This window comes from Gossypium raimondii, chromosome 3 (assembly GCF_025698545.1).
Source record: "Gossypium raimondii isolate GPD5lz chromosome 3, ASM2569854v1, whole genome shotgun sequence".
Lineage (NCBI taxonomy): Eukaryota > Viridiplantae > Streptophyta > Magnoliopsida > Malvales > Malvaceae > Gossypium > Gossypium raimondii.
Window position 1 is genome coordinate 28,932,010 of NC_068567.1, and position 14,701 is coordinate 28,946,710.

The 14,701-nt window shown below is 36.0% G+C and overlaps 1 protein-coding gene across 1 annotated transcript; it reads right to left on the reverse strand.

The window, feature by feature from the left end:
* Positions 1-13,381: 13,381 nt before the first annotated feature.
* LOC105795797 (uncharacterized) lies at positions 13,382-14,153 on the reverse strand. The gene is made up of 3 exons (XM_012625454.1): positions 14,002-14,153; positions 13,812-13,884; positions 13,382-13,510 (listed from the first exon to the last, which is right to left on the reverse strand). The coding sequence occupies exons 1-3, from the start codon at positions 14,151-14,153 to the stop codon at positions 13,382-13,384; spliced, it is 354 nt and encodes a 117-aa protein (XP_012480908.1).
* Positions 14,154-14,701: the final 548 nt, after the last annotated feature.

Genomic DNA, 14,701 nt, shown 5'->3' on the forward strand with positions numbered 1-14,701 from the left:
CATGTTACTATAGTTCACTAGGCTATGAAAATTTGTGATTAATGTTAAAATGATTGGACATTTCTGGTGTTAATTCATTAGAAGGCTCGTATCAAAGTATGATCATGCGAGGATGTTTCATTATGGTATTGATGTAATGAAATGTATATATAAATGAATGATTTGATTGAACCATTGAGGAGCATGAAGTATACGATGAGCTATTTCAACACTAATTTTATGTATTTTTTGTAAATGGTTGCCAGGTTTGAGTCAGCTAAGTGTTTTTAGTTTTCAAATGTTTAATTAAGGTAAGTTGATTTGAATATTAGCTATGAACTTACTAAGCTACTTCAGCTTATTTTGTTTTTTTTGTTTTTTGTTTTTTGTAGTTAACATTTTGTGAAATTGGTTGGACGAATCAACTTCAAGGCTCACACTATCAAAGTCCTATTTTGGTAGTTTTTGATTTGTTATTTTCGATTTTATGGCATGTATATAGGGTTTTGAAGTTGATGAATTTAAAGTTCTAGTTGGTTTTGTAATGTGGTTAAAGTTGGTATATAATGTTAAGTTTCATGTTTCAAGATCAACTTGTGATGAATGTGGTAAAACTAATTAGGTATATCATATAAATAGTTTATTGTGGCATATGTTATCTGGATTTTATTTGATGATTGGATAAGGTTAATTTGTTGGTTATTGTTTATATTAAAATGTGGTGCCAATAATGGCATATTGGTTAGGCACATAAGTTGAAAGTGAATTAGTATATTTTGGCACATTTTTGAATGGGTTAATGTGGTGATAAATGTATGGCTTGGTGTCTAAGAAATTGTAGCTGAATTGGATTGTGTTTGATGGTATTTTGGGCACGCACGGTTTGGGATATGGTTTGTCACACGAATGTGTGTCCCACATAATTGCATGACACGGCCATGTGGGCCTTTTTGATTTTTGGTGTAGGTTCGTCCACACGACCTCAGAGAGTTACATGACTTGGCAACACGGTCGTGTGGCCCTGAGTTTCATGGGCACAATGAGTTACACGGTTTTGCCACACGACCATGTTCTTGAGCCACATGGATTGAGCTCTGTCACATGACCGTGTGACCCCAGTTCTCACTTTTTACTCAAAATTTTGCAAAAGTTTCATTTTAATCCAGAATTGGTCCCAGTTTATTTTAAATGTTCCGTAAGCTGGAATTAGGTTTTTTATTGAATAGCATGGAAATGATTATAAATGAATTATTTAGTTATTTTTATTAAATTGTGAACGATGTTAAAGTTTTATAGTTGTAATATCTTATAGCTCAGACTGGGCAACCAGACCGGGTATAGGGTGTTACATTTAGTGGTATCAGAGTTACGATTTAGTCTTTTCTAGGACTAACGTAGCATGTATAGAGTTTAGAATATACATGCCACATATACCTATGATAATATGATGCTTTTGATCCGATTTGACTCTATTTTTCTTATAGATATAAGATGTCGGCCGAATCAAAGCCTGTCATTGTGAATGAAGCTGAAAGTAATGTACACGCTTCCAATAAGGAAGCGTGTCAAAGTATGTCAGTTCTACAATCGTTCGATAGTGAAATGAAAAATGTTTTTTATGGTATGATGAACAAGTGGTTTAGTGATTTTATTAGAGCCAACCTACAACTCCGCAACCTCTATCTCCGATTGTGCTTCCTCCAGCACCCCCGTGACCTCATAACCCCGTACTTGCAATGGTTCATTGACCCCCTGTTGATAAAATCTGTAAGTATGGGGCTGAAGAATTTAGAGGTAAATTTGATGATGATCTTACCAAAGCTGAATACTGGCTTGAGAATACACAGTGAGTCTTTGTAGAATTAATGTGTTCACTCGAAGATAGTTTGAAATTTGCAATTTTGTTTCTGAAAGACGAAGCATACTCATGGTGGTGTACATTGACAACTATGGTTTTGAATGATTGGAATAATTGGGATTTCGTTCAGGTGGAATTCATAAAGAAATATGCCAATCATTTATACTTAAAGAGGAAAAATAAAGAGTTTCTTGAGTTGAATCTAGGAAATCGATCCGTAGTAGAGTATGAAAGAGATTTTGTTCGTCTAAGTAAATATGCTTGAAATATTTTATTGACTAATGAGGAGATGTGTATTTGATTTGAAGATAGGTTGAATGATGAAATTCGAGTGTTGATCAGAGCTTTGGAATTATGGTAATTTGTGGAACTATCAGAATGTGCACAAAAAATGGAAGAGATTTGTAAACATAAAAGGTAGTCAGATATGAGATCTCGAGATTTCAGTAAAAGAGGAGCAGTAAAAAAATTTCGTAATGGCGCTAGTCGATACACTTCACCTTTAGGGTTCACTAGTAGAGATAGACCAAGACTGAGCAATCTGAGATCTGTAAATTCACCGACTGCTAGTGCGAGCAATGTTAGAAATGTAGAGAAACAAGTTTGTGAGCATTGTGGTAAAAAACCATTTGGTGAATTTCGATTCAAAATGGGAACTTGTTTCAAATGTGATTCCACAGACCATTTCCTTAGAAATTGTCTGAAGCAATACACGACTCTGGGAATCAAACGGTTAAACCTGAGACTACTTCATAGAGAGGTAGGAAGTTGGAAATAGTAAAGGTGTTACAACTGGTCAAGGAAAAGCTGTTGATACAACTGAGTGGTTAGAGGTGAGAGAAAGTTCAGGGTCTGTGCTATTAGAGCTCGTAAGGAAGCTTCTGCTCTAGACATTATTGCTGATACATTCTCCATTTTTTATATTAATGTATATGCATTGATTGACCCTAGGTCGACACATTCCTACATATGCATTACTAATCGACTGTTTAACGTCATAGCAATAATGTGCAAGCGTACACTGTCGATGCAAGTATAGTAGACATATATGAGTCTATCAAATATTGATCCCACAAAGATGGTTGTCTTTTGTCTATCAATGTCAGTGCAATAAATAGATAGAAACGAGATAAACTGTGAGAGTAGTTGTTGAAGCAATAAATTGAAAAAAAATAAGATAAAATATAATAATAATAAACTGGGATCCCCAACATGAATATTCAACAGAATACTAAGTGCTCACAAGGTATAAAAGCATAGGTGATTATCGATGCATTAAATTGCAATGAATACTTACCAAGCTTAACTTCTATATTTAATCTAAGGCTTAAACATGCACATTAGCCATACCTTTCGATGATGGCAATGGAACACTATTAAGAACAAGTGGATTAAATTCCTCTACTCCTCAAGCAACTTTTGTTGCCATGCTTGTTAGCTTGAACTGTCGTTGCACTTTCTAGTGTCAGTGACCGTAATAACACTTCCATGCTAAAAAAATTCAAACCCAAAGATTAAACAGTAAAAGCAAGATTGAATAAAATAACATTTAACCCAAAAATCATGTATACTTCCATACAAACATGAAATAGAAAGTAATCACCAGCATTTAGAAAAGAAATATAAAAGAAACAAGTGGAAGAGTACTATTCCTAGAAAACCTCGACTTGATCTCTCAACTCCCTCTTGTGTCGCACCTAGGGCTCCTCATTAAGAGCTAATTTGCATCCCTTTCATGTCGATTCACCCGTAGGAGGCTTAAGCTGCCATAGCTGAAAAGCTTCAAAAGATAGGTTGAAGAAGATGATACTCCTCTAAAAAGCCTCCTTTCCTCCTTTTCACGTGAATATTAATATTTATCCAAATAGCACAGGTGTCCTTTCATTAGAACCATGCTACCTCTGTATGTACAAGTTGGTTGTACCAGACTGGACAACTCACACCTTTTTGTTCTTATCCAGACAGCTGTTAGGTGCGATGACAATTCTGGTTGTAATCTAGAAACACTCATGCAGCGACATCAGTACCAAAACATGACGAAATTAAGGATAAATAGGTTAAGATCCACTGAGTTATAAAATGCAATTTACTGAACTGAAAATGCTAAAATATGTGCTAAAGATAACTAAATGAGGACAAATTAATCAATAAGTGGGTAGAAAACATATTTTCTTTCTAGTACTATCACACCCCCAAACTTCAGTTTTTACTTGTTGTCAAGTAAAACAGAAACTAGCAAGGCTATACAAGAATTCACTGAGGCAAATGATCATTCTAGCAACTTGAATCACCTAAAATCCAAATGATTGAGTCACATTTAGATGACAGAATATTGCATCGACAATACATAAGTATGAATGAATAAGATTGCAATTTCATCATAATTAGTATCATGCTATAAATCCTAAATTCTATCTACCAATACAACATTTATTATACAAGTCTCTTTTTTTTTCTTTTTTTTTTGTGATACGGGATATCGTTGCATTACTATACCCTTGTTCCTAACAAGTAATGGCTGTACCCTTGTTCCTAAGAAGTAATGATGGAATGCAACAAACCCCTAGGGAGTACATAATTGCGCCGACACACACTAATGCAGCGATAACCTTTGGCCAGATTCATTTCTCTAACGTTTGCATTGGAGTGTTCCCTCTTTAACATTTCACAATACACCCACTTTGGAGTTTCTCTTATTCATAACTATATATATATATAAGCAGCTGTAAAAGGCAAATTCATTCAACATTCAAGGAATGCTACTCGTCATCCATTACTAATGCAACCTAAATCATTCATCAAAGAATTAAATATACAACATTTAGTTAAATTTATCCAACTCATTCATTGATAATTCACATGATTCAAGAATTAAGCATCGAATGTAACAAAAACTTTCAAACTCATTTGCATTAACCACAAATAAACCTTGCATGCTTCATTAAACTCAAAATATTTTTTGAAATGTGGGTGTATTTCCAAACCTCATATGCATTCCCCCAAACTTAAAGTTTGCATTATTGATAGAGGTTTGTGCGCGGACCAAGATCGAGTCGTCAAGTCACGGGAAATTCATACAAAGGCTCTAGACGATCAGATCTGAAATGAAACAGAAAGATCAAGGTTTAAACTTTACAGATCTGAAATTAAAACCCTAAAAATAGCAAGAGTAAATCAAGAACCGAAACACTTATTTTCAGAGAGATCCAGAAGTCAAGATCACGTGAATAAACTCCCAAGGAATCTCTAAGCCAACCGAATCTGTTAATTGCAACAAACAAAGAATTAATTTCACAGATCACAAAAGAACAAATTGAACTAAAGTGATTCGTGCAGCAAGAAAGAGAGAAATCTGGAATAAGATGGATCTTTGGCAGTCAAGAAGGTTTATGAATTCTCCAAACCGAATCTGAAAAGAATTAAGATCCAAAACACCAAACCAAACTTTTAATTCCAGCAAACCAATTTGAACAGAATAAGAAGGAATATTCGGCAAGAACAATTGAAAAGATAGAGTTTGATCGTTCTTTGCCGCCAAGAAAAGGGGCCGATTGGTTTTCTTTAATGAAGATGGCTGGAAATCCCGAAAGATTTCACAACTCCCTTCAAACGGCTCTAATCTCCCCTCCAATAAAGATCAATGGCAAGAAGAAGGCTGAAGATGGCTCCCACAATAAAAAAAGATTGTTAAAACAACTTCTAAAGAAAACTCAAGAGAAAATTCTTGGAGAACTCAAAGAGAATTTTCACTCAAAGCAAATCTGAAATTTTCAATGTGTTTCTAATGTGTGTAACAAGGGTGGCCGGCCATGCCTATAAATAGGCCTTATAACTATTTCCTAATCTCATTAGGAAAACTTAAAAAAAACCTAATTAACAAATTTAAGGGGGAAATTCGGCCAAGGTATTTTAATGGGCTGCTTGGGCCGAATTTTTACATATAATACTCCAAAAGTCTAAAAATTAAATTAAACAATTAAAATTTTTACAAATTGGGCCACTTTAACAATTTGGCCTGATTTTCAACTAAGTATGGTTTGACTTCTTGGTTGGGCTTGGAATCCTCTTATTGGATCTTGCCTTCAAGAACTTGGGCTTGTAGTCCATCTCCTACCAAAATTGGTTCGTTGATGCTCGTAACAGAGATCCAATGCGCTTTGGCTGCAAGATTCGGTTTCTTGGACCAAGATTTCCAAGATTTGAAATCTTGATTTTCTTGATTCTTGAAATCACTCCAAACAGCAAGATTGGGCGAAGATTCGGTTTCTTGATTTTCTTGAAAACAAGAAAGTGAATCTTGAGTTTCTCTTTCTTTCGTGTATGCATCTAAGGCCTTGCTAACAAATTCTTGAATGGTCCCATTTAGTTTGGAACGCATTTGTAAAGCCTTTAACCTCGTTATTGGGCCTTGTGGTAATTTTAGCCCATCACGTTCTTGAGCTTGGGTTGGGCCTTTGTGAATCGTATCATTCCCTCCTTCCTCAAAAAGATTCGACCTCGAATCTGAAAATTCAAATGGGGACAAGTCAGCCACATTAAAAGTAGAACTTACATTGTACTCACCAGGTAGATCAATTTTATAGGCGTTGTCGTTGATCCGCTCGAGTACTTGGAAAGGCCCATCGCCCCTTGGGTCCAACTTGGACTTTCTTTTTGTAGGAAATCGTTCTTTCCTCATATGGACCCAAACCCAATCTTCGGGTTCTAGGATAACCCATTTGCGCCCCTTGTTTGCTTTGTTGGTGTTGACATCATTTGTTTTGGCTATTCGTTGCCTAGCCTTCTCATGTAAGGATTTCACCAACTCAGCTTTCTGTTCGCCATCTAAATTAACAATGTGTTCAAGTGGTAATGGCGCAAGATCAAGTACTGTTAGTGGGTTAAAGCCATAAACAAGTTCAAATGGAGAATAACCAGTTGTAGAATGAATAGATCTATTATATGCAAATTCAACAAATGGTAGGCATTCTTCCCAATTTCTAATGTTCTTTCCCACAACAGATCGTAATAATGTCCCTAAGATCCGATTAACAACTTCAGTTTGGCCATCAGTTTGGAGGTGACATGTAGTGGAATAAAGTAATTTCGTGCCAAGCTTACCCCACAATACCTTCCAAAAGTGGCTAAGGAATTTGACATCTCTGTCAGAAACAATTGTTTTAGGGATGCCATGAAGTCTTACCACCTCTTTAAAGAATAAGTCTGCCACATGTGTAGCGTCATCTGTTTTGTGACAAAGAATAAAATGTGCCATCTTTGAAAACCTATCAACAACAACAAATATACTATCTCTTCCTTTCTTAGTTCGAGGCAAACCTAGAATAAAATCCATGGATAAATCTACCCAATGTGAAGTAGGAATCGGTAAAGGAGTGTAAAGGCCGTGAGGCATTACCTTAGATTTTGCTTGTTTACATGTAATGCACTTGGGACATACCTTTTCGACATCCTTATTCATATGTGGCCAATGGAAGTGTTCTTGCAAGATGTCTAGTGTTTTGGCCACTCCAAAATGTCCCATTAAGCCCCCACTATGGGCCTCATGAATCAATAAGTCTCTCATGGAACACTTTGGTATGCATAACCTGTTTATACGAAAAAGAAAGCCATCTACAAGATAAAACTTTTCAAAAGTAGTATGTCCACAATTCTTATAGATATGGCCGAAATCAGTATCATCATCATATAACTCCTTAATATGTTCAAACCCTAAGACTTTAGCATTCAATGTAGTTATTAAAGCATATCGTCTAGACAAAGCATCTACAACTACGTTATCTTTACCTGTTTTATATTTTATCACATAAGGGAATGTTTCAATGAATTCTACCCATCGGGCATGACGTTTACTCAACTTACCTTGTCCCTTTAACCATTTAAGGGATTCATGATCTGTGTGTATGACAAATTCATTAGGCAGCAAATAATGTTGCCATGCTTGAAGTGCACGAACCAATGCTAATAGTTCTTTGTCATAAGTTGAGTAGTTTAATTGTGCACCATTCAATTTCTCACTAAAATAAGTAATTGGTTGCTTATCTTGCATTAAAACGGTGCCAATTCCAATTCTTGAAGCATCACACTCAAGTTTAAAAGTATTAGTAAAATCAGGTAATTTAAGAAGAGGAGCAGAACATAACTTAGCTTTTAGGGTCTGAAAACCCTTTTCTTGGGTTTCACCCCATTTGAAACCCATAGATTTCTTTATAACCTCTGTTAATGGGGCAGCAATAGTAGAGAAATCTTTCACAAATCGTCTATAAAAACTAGCTAAACCATGGAAAGATCTCACCTCAGTTATCGATTTAGGAGTCGGCCACTCCTTGATTGCCTTGACTTTGTCCTCATCGACATGAATACCTTGAGCACTAACTATGAAACCTAAGAATATTAGCTTATCACAACAGAATGTGCATTTATCAATGTTGGCAAATAATTTTTCAGCTCTCAGAATATCCAAAACGGTTCTAACATGGAAAACATGATCATCTGATGTCTTGGAGTAAATTAAAATATCATCAAAGTAAACTACTACAAATTTACCCAAGTGAAGCCTTAAAATGTGATTCATTAATCTCATAAATGTACTAGGTGCATTAGTAAGGCCGAAAGGCATAACTAACCATTCATACAGTCCAAATTTTATTTTAAAGGTTGTTTTCCATTCCCCTTCCCTCATTCGAATTTGATGATAACCGCTTTTTAAATCAATTTTAGTAAATATGATTGAGCCATGTAATTCATCAAGCATATCATCAAGTCTAGGAATTGGATATCGATACTTTACCGTTATTTTGTTGATTGGGCAACAACCAACACACATTCGATACGTACCATCTTTCTTTGGTACCAATAAGACAGGAACGACACAATGGCTTAGGCTCTCACGAATGTACCCTTTGTCCAGTAATTCCTCAACTTGCCTTTGCAATTCCTTTGTCTCCTCGGGATTGCATCTATAGGCTGGTCGATTTGGTATTGAAGCTTCGGGTACTAAGTCAATTTGATGCTCTATCCCTCATAAAGGTGGTAAACCTTTAGGGGCCTCACTAAAATCATCCTCATAATCCTGCAAAAGAGACTGAAACACACTAGGGAAATTTTCGTTAATTTTAGATAAAGATAAATAATTTTTCCTAAACCTCACAAGGATACAAGGCTGTTTATTGAGTAGGGCTCTCCTCACATCTTTTTTTGTTGCCAAAATTTTTTTTTCTCTCATTTTACCACTTGTGGATTCACTCACCTTTGGGCTTTTTAAATTTTGACTTTTGCCACTACTAGCCTCTTTTCTCTCTGTCTTTTGTACTTGTCCTTTCTCTCTTACCCCCTCACAAAATTTCATCATCTTCAATTGATCTTTATATACATCGGTGGGATTTAAAGGAGCAAAAGTGAATTTTCTACCTTTAAACACAAGGGAGTATCGATTAAGCTTACCTTGGTGTGTAACATCACGATCAAATTGCCAAGGCCGTCCAAGGAGCAAGTGTGCCGCATGCATTGGGACCACATCACACCATACTTCATCCTCATAATTCCCGAGCTTAAAAGTGACCAATGACTGTTTCGTAACTTTAACTTCGGAGCATTCATTAAGCCACTGAAGGTGATATGGCTTAGGGTGTTTGGTACAAGGCAACTTTAAAGAATCCACCAAATAGCTACTCACTACATTCGAGCAACTCCCACTATCAATAATGAGTGAACATAAGTTACCTTTAATAAAACACCGAGAATGGAAAATATTGGTCCTTTGGTTATCAACATCATCTTTCATCTGGATGTTAAGGGTTCGGTGAACTAGAAGGCATTGAAAATTAGCAAAGTCCCCTTCTTTTGGTGGTTCAACCAACTCTTCACCATTATCACTGTCATCCACAAGTTCTGGCATATCTGGATCTGTTTTATCAGAGTCGGAAGTGTACTCACCATTATCTTTCAGAAGAAGTAATCTCATGTTAGGGCATTCCCTACTATAAAGACCACGCCCTTTGCACTTAAAACATTCAATCTCACGAGTCCTCTTCACATTTGAATCACCTAAATTGGGCTGCTTAGAAGGTGTTTGCGCTTTAACGGGAGCCCCCTTTTTCCAATTTGATTGCTTACTTCCATTACTCAAAGAAGACTTATTAGTAACAAAAGGGGATTTTGAACTTTTAAAATCAGAATTGGAATTGTTACCTCGGTAATATTGTGAAGTAGAGAAGGAACCAAACCTTTGTTCCTTTAATTGTTGCTCGATCTCAATGGCTTTATGAACTACTTCTTCCAAATCAATGTCAGTTTGTAGCCTCAATGTATTAGCTATCAGCCTGTACAAACCATCAATAAATCGAACCATAGTTGTTTCCTCATCCTCCTCCACATTAGCTCTCTGAATAAGCATCTCCATTTCCTTAAAATATTCATCCACCGTCCTACTACCTTGAACAAGTCTTCTAAGCTTTGTTTTAATCTTTTCTATAGTAATGAGGTGGAATAAATCTTTTATGCATAATTTGTTTCAACTCATCCCATGTCGAAATCTCACCTTCATAATTCCGATGACGATTTTCCCCAAGTTGAGTCCACCAACTTAATGCATAATCTAAAAATTCCAGCGTTGCTAACGCTACCTTTTCATCATCCGGACATTTATAATATCGAAACATAAGTTCAATCTTAGATTCTCATTCACAATAAGCTTCTGGATCATTCTTACCACGAAATTGGGGAATTGTGAACTTCAGTTTTGCCAAAGAGGGTTGCCCACGATCATGAAAATCATAATCAGTTCTAGGGACACGTCGAGGACCACGCTTATCAGCAGGAGGCTGGTTATCCATATCTTCTTTAATTGGATCTCGATATTGAGGCTCTTGAATCAATCTCACCTCATTGATAGTAGCACTCAAAGTTCTAAGTGCGGCAGCCTATTCGTCTAACTGTTGTTGGAATTTTTTGAATGTGTCATAGACATCATTATGGTCATTCTCACCTTGACCAACCTTATACATTTTTAAAAACCTGCAAAATAAACACTCAACACTCAAAAAGAAAAGTTAGCAAACCTCACCGTTAATCACTTAAAAGTAGAAATCAAATTCTCAATGAGGTAGAATTCAGTCTGGTGAGTTCTTTAGTAGAGTCTATATCAACCAATTAGAAAGTGTATGAATCGAACTACCAAAGAATCCTAATTTGCACTAGGATGCCAAAAACTGACGTGACACCAACTGATTTGTGTTGCACCGAGGAAGAATTGTGCACACTTTAAAAATCCTACTAACACAAGAAACAATAAGGTGTTAGATAGTGTAAAGGGAGAATAAAGACAAACAAATGAAAACCTACAACTAAGAATCAATAAAAATTGCTGAAATCGAAAAACTCGAAAAACTGCGGAGTAACTTGAAAAGTTTGTTCGAGGTGTTCCCGATCTCAAAAAAACACAAAATTAAATCTGGAATGTCCTTAAATATTGAATTTTTGATCTGGAAAGTTTGGGCACCAAACTCAACCCGCTGAACCTTTTTTTAAATTTTTATTGGATTTCGTCTTTTTCAAAATTTTTGACTTTTTCGACTGATTTTTTTGCAGGAAATATTTTTTTATATTCAATCACAGTGCAAAAAATATATGTATGTAAAATTTTAGATCAATCGGACAACATTTACCCACTCAAATGAATTTTTTTCGAAAAATTTTTCTGGGTAAAATTGCTGTTTATAGTTTTAAAAAAGGAGATCAGTTTATAAATCAACCAAGAACACCCAAAACACCCAAAATCTGATATCAAATGATAGAGGGTTGCGCGCGGACCAAGATCGAGTCGTCAAGTCACGAGAAATTCCTACGAAGGTTCTAGACGATCAGATCTGAAATGAAACAGAAAGATCAAGGTTTAAACTTTACAGATTTGAAATTAAAACCCTAAAAACAGCAAGAGTAAATCAAGAACCGAAACACTTATTTTCAGGGAGATTCAGAAGTCAAGAGCACGTGAATAAACTCCCAAGGAATCTCTAAGCCAACAGAATCTGTCAATTGCAACAAACAAAGAATTAATTCGACAGATCACAAAAGAACAAATTGAACTAAAGTGATTCGTGCAGCAAGAAAGAGGGAAATCTGGAATAAGATGGATCTTCGGCAATCAAGAAGGTTTATGAATTCTCCAAACCGAATCTGTAAAGAATTAAGATCCAAAACAGAAAACCAAACTTTTAATTCTAGCAAACCGATTTGAACAGAATAAGAAGGAATATTCGGCAAGAACAATTGAAAAGATGGAGTTTGATCGTTCTTTGCTGCCAAGAAAAGGGGCCGATTGGTTTTCTTTAATGAAGATGGCTGGAAAAACACAACAAGAAGATTAAGGAAATTAGTTTGAGAAATCGGCACAAAACAGAAAATTAAAAGGAAATTGAACAGCAAGAAATTAAAAGAAAGTCCTAAGAAGCCTTAAAATCCCGAAAGATTTCACTACTCCCTTTAAACGGCTCTAATCTCCCCTCCAATGAAGATCAATGGCAAGAAGAAGGCTGAAGATGGCTCCCACATTCAAAAAGATTGTTAAAACAACTTCTAAAGAAAACACAAGAGAAAATTCTTGTTGACCTCAAAGAGAATTTTCACTCAAAGCAAATCTGAAATTTTCAATGTGTTTCTAATGTGTGTAACAAGGGTGGCCGGTCATGCCTATAAATAGCCCTTATAACTATTTCCTAATCTCATTAGGAAAACTTAAAAAAAAACCTAATTAACAAATTTAAGAGAGAAATTCGGCCAAGGCATTTTAATGGGCTGCTTGAGCCGAATTTTTACATATAATACTCCTAAAGTCTAAAAATTAAATTAAACAATTAAAATTTTTACAAATTCCACTTTAACAATTTGGCCTGATTTTCAACTAAGTATGGTTTGACTTCTTGGTTGGGCTTGGAATCCTCTTATTGGGCCTTGCCTTCAAGAACTTGGGCTTGTAGTTCATCTCCTACCAAAATTGGTTCGTTGATGCTCGTAACAGAGATCCAATGCGCTTTGGCTGCAAGATTCGGTTTCTTGGACCAAGATTTCCAAGATTTGAAATCTTGATTTTCTTGATTCTTGATTTTCTTGATTTCCAAGATTTTCTCTTTCTTTCGTGTACGCATCTAAGGCCTTGCTAACAAATTCCTGAATGGTCCCATTTAGTTTGGAACGCATTTGTCGGGCCTTTGACCTCATTATTAGGCCTTGTGGTAATTTTAGCCCATCACGTTCTTGAGCTTTGGTTGGGCCTTTGTGACTCGTATCAATTATCCTCAATTCACTAAAATTAAAATGCAACGACAATAGAAATGCAACGACAATGTGCACTAATAAAATAAAAATTACAGCTACGTGCAATACATGAACACTACAGCTAAAAAAATGAAAATAAACTAACTCAGTTTCCTTAGCCATAGATGTGGTTGTGCGATGTTTCTTCTTCCTCCTCTTTTTCTCATCCTTCTTGTGCTTTTTATCTTTGGAGCACTTTCCCTTATTTTCTTTGGGCTTCGCATGGTCCTCGGATCACTCTTCAGGTTTAGGCTCTACCCCGGCATCATCAATTGCTTCCTCTGCAACTTCCGCCAGTCTAACTCTATCTTCCTCCATATTATCAGTAGTTGCACCCACAAACTCAAGTACAATGACAATGTTCTAATATGCCCTCATTCTTGATTAGTCATAAGTGATAGTACACTAATACGAACTGTGTTGACAATAAAGCCCAAGTGTGCCGAAAATGGTACTTAATTATTCTGCAAAAAAAAAAGTAAAACAAACTTGAAAAAAAATAAAATAAAATTACATAATAATAAATTCCATAAAAATTAAAAGTTTTCAACCAATTTAATGGTCTTTGCCTGCTTTTGATCAATATTCCCAAAATAGTGTTTCAACCGCTAGCCATTCACTTTGAACTGGTGTCCATCATGTAAATCTCTGATTTTGACCGCACCAAGAGGAAATACTTCGACAACTTCGAAAGTCCAGACCAACGTGAGCGCAATTTACCCGGGTGCAATTTCAGTCTAGAATTGAATAATAAAACTTGTTGACCCACGATAAATTGTTGCTGCAAAATAATTCTGTCATGGCATCGTTTGGTCTTTTCCTTGTAAATTGCAACGTTTTCATGGGCATTTCACCTAATTTCCTTTAGTTCAGTGATATCCAATAGCCTTTTCTTTCCAACAACTTCATAGTCCATGTTCACTTGCTTAATTACCCACATTGCTTTACGCTCCAGTTCAACTGGCAAGTGACATGCTTTTCCAAAAACCAATTGATATGGTGACATCCGTAATGGAGTTTTGTATAATGTCTGCAAAGCCTATAAACCGCCATCCAGTCTGGAAGACCAATCTTTCCTCGAAGGGTTCACAACCTTCTCAAGAAAGTTTTTAATTTTTTGATTTGATACTTCGACTTGTCCATTAGTTTGCAGATGATAAATGGAAGTCATTCTATGATTAACTCCATATCTCTTCAGTGCAGCTGCCACTTGGTTGCAATGAAAGTGTGTACCCTGATCAATAATCAATGCCTTTGGTGTGCCAAAGCGGGTGAGTATATGCTTTTGAAAAAACTAAGCACTGTCTTTGCATCATCATTTGGGACTGCAACAGCTTCAACCCACTTTGAGACGTAGTCAACAGCTACTAATATATAAAGATTTCCAAATGAACTTAAAAATGGACCCATAAAATCCATACCCCAAACATCGAACAATTCAACCTCCATAATTGGTTGCTACAACATTTCATAGTGTGAGGCTATAAAACTAGTGCGGTGAAACCTATCTCATTGATTCACAAAATTATGGGTGTCTTTGAATAATGAAGGCTA